The sequence below is a fragment of the Austrofundulus limnaeus genome, unplaced genomic scaffold (assembly GCF_001266775.1).
Source record: "Austrofundulus limnaeus strain Quisiro unplaced genomic scaffold, Austrofundulus_limnaeus-1.0 Scaffold502, whole genome shotgun sequence".
In the NCBI taxonomy this organism is placed as follows: Eukaryota; Metazoa; Chordata; class Actinopteri; order Cyprinodontiformes; family Rivulidae; genus Austrofundulus; species Austrofundulus limnaeus.
Genome location: NW_013952904.1, coordinates 78,964 through 80,152, shown reverse-complemented (window position 1 = coordinate 80,152; position 1,189 = coordinate 78,964). Strand labels below are relative to the sequence as shown.

The 1,189-nt window shown below is 35.9% G+C and overlaps 1 protein-coding gene across 1 annotated transcript in view; it reads left to right on the top strand.

The window, feature by feature from the left end:
• Positions 1 to 367: 367 nt before the first annotated feature.
• Positions 368 to 1,189, top strand: part of LOC106530236 (collagen alpha-1(XIV) chain) — a gene marked incomplete at both ends in the record, with an annotated part of 74,429 nt that continues 73,607 nt past the window's right edge. Inside the window, 2 exon segments of the mRNA XM_014025819.1 lie at positions 368 to 476; positions 593 to 712. Coding sequence (XP_013881273.1) covers positions 368 to 476; positions 593 to 712 — 229 coding nt within the window.

The following is a 1,189-nucleotide window of genomic DNA, read 5'->3' as shown; positions in this document are numbered from 1 at the left end:
AACACTTTGTAATACTTTAGGACAGAAGCTGCACATACCGTTGTCCTACTTTTCTTTTTTTTTTATCTCTGCAGATTTATCATGCGTTCGCTGTCGGCTGTTCTACACAAGTTTATTACGCTTTTCATTACTGTCATTGCAAAATGTCTTTTTTGTTGTTCTTGGGCATGTTTCAAAACCACTTGGGAAAAACGCAAAGTTAGATTTTAGTTTATTTTTTATTTAAACCGACCTTGTTTTTCTTGTTAGAATTGTTTTTTTTTTTTTTTTTTTAATGTTTTTTTTTATTTTTTTTATTTGGTTCTCTTTATTCTTAGTTGAAGAGGGATTCATGTGCAAAACTCCAGCCATAGCTGACATCGTGATTCTGGTGGATGGTTCCTGGAGCATCGGACGCATCAACTTCAGGCTGGTTCGGACCTTCCTGGAAAACCTGGTCCGGGCCTTCTCTGTGGAGTTCGACAAGACGAGGATCGGTGAGGATGTGGTGGAGTTCTGCACTGTTTGAAGTCAGTCATTGCACTGAGATTTCATGAAACAATGACACTTCTTCTTTTTTTTCTTTTTTTTTTTTGTTTGTTTGTTTGTGCAGGCCTGGCTCAGTACAGTGGAGACCCCAGGATCGAGTGGCATCTAAAAACTCACACCACCAAAGCGGCTGTGATAGACGCTGTGAAAAACCTGCCGTATAAAGGAGGGAACACACTAACAGGTACAGAGTCAGACAAGAAACAAGAAGAAATTTTATATTTCAGTTTTTATTGCTGCGTAAACATCCCTCTGAATTTAGCTTGTTTGCCTTCATGATATATTGCATTTATCTATAAACTAGTCAACAACCTCTAGATTATTATACTAGATTAGACCAGAGGTAGTAAATATTTTTTCCTGTTTTATTACACATGACATGAAGCATTTGTATGGAGTTCAAACTTGAGCAAAGCTTTATTTTTAAAGCTTTTATTTTTTTTAAACTTCGCAGAAAGAAAAACCTTCCTCAGCTGATGACAGCATGCAGCTATTATTGGTTTTTAATTTGTGGTTGTGTCTTATAAAGGTGGTGGCCAAAAATGGGAAACGCTGACTATTTTATTTTGATTTTTATGTTTTTTGTCACTTGTTTTCTAATATTGTCAAGTGGAGTTTGGTCAGCAAGTGTTTAGTTTAGTTTAGGTTAAATAGTTTATTC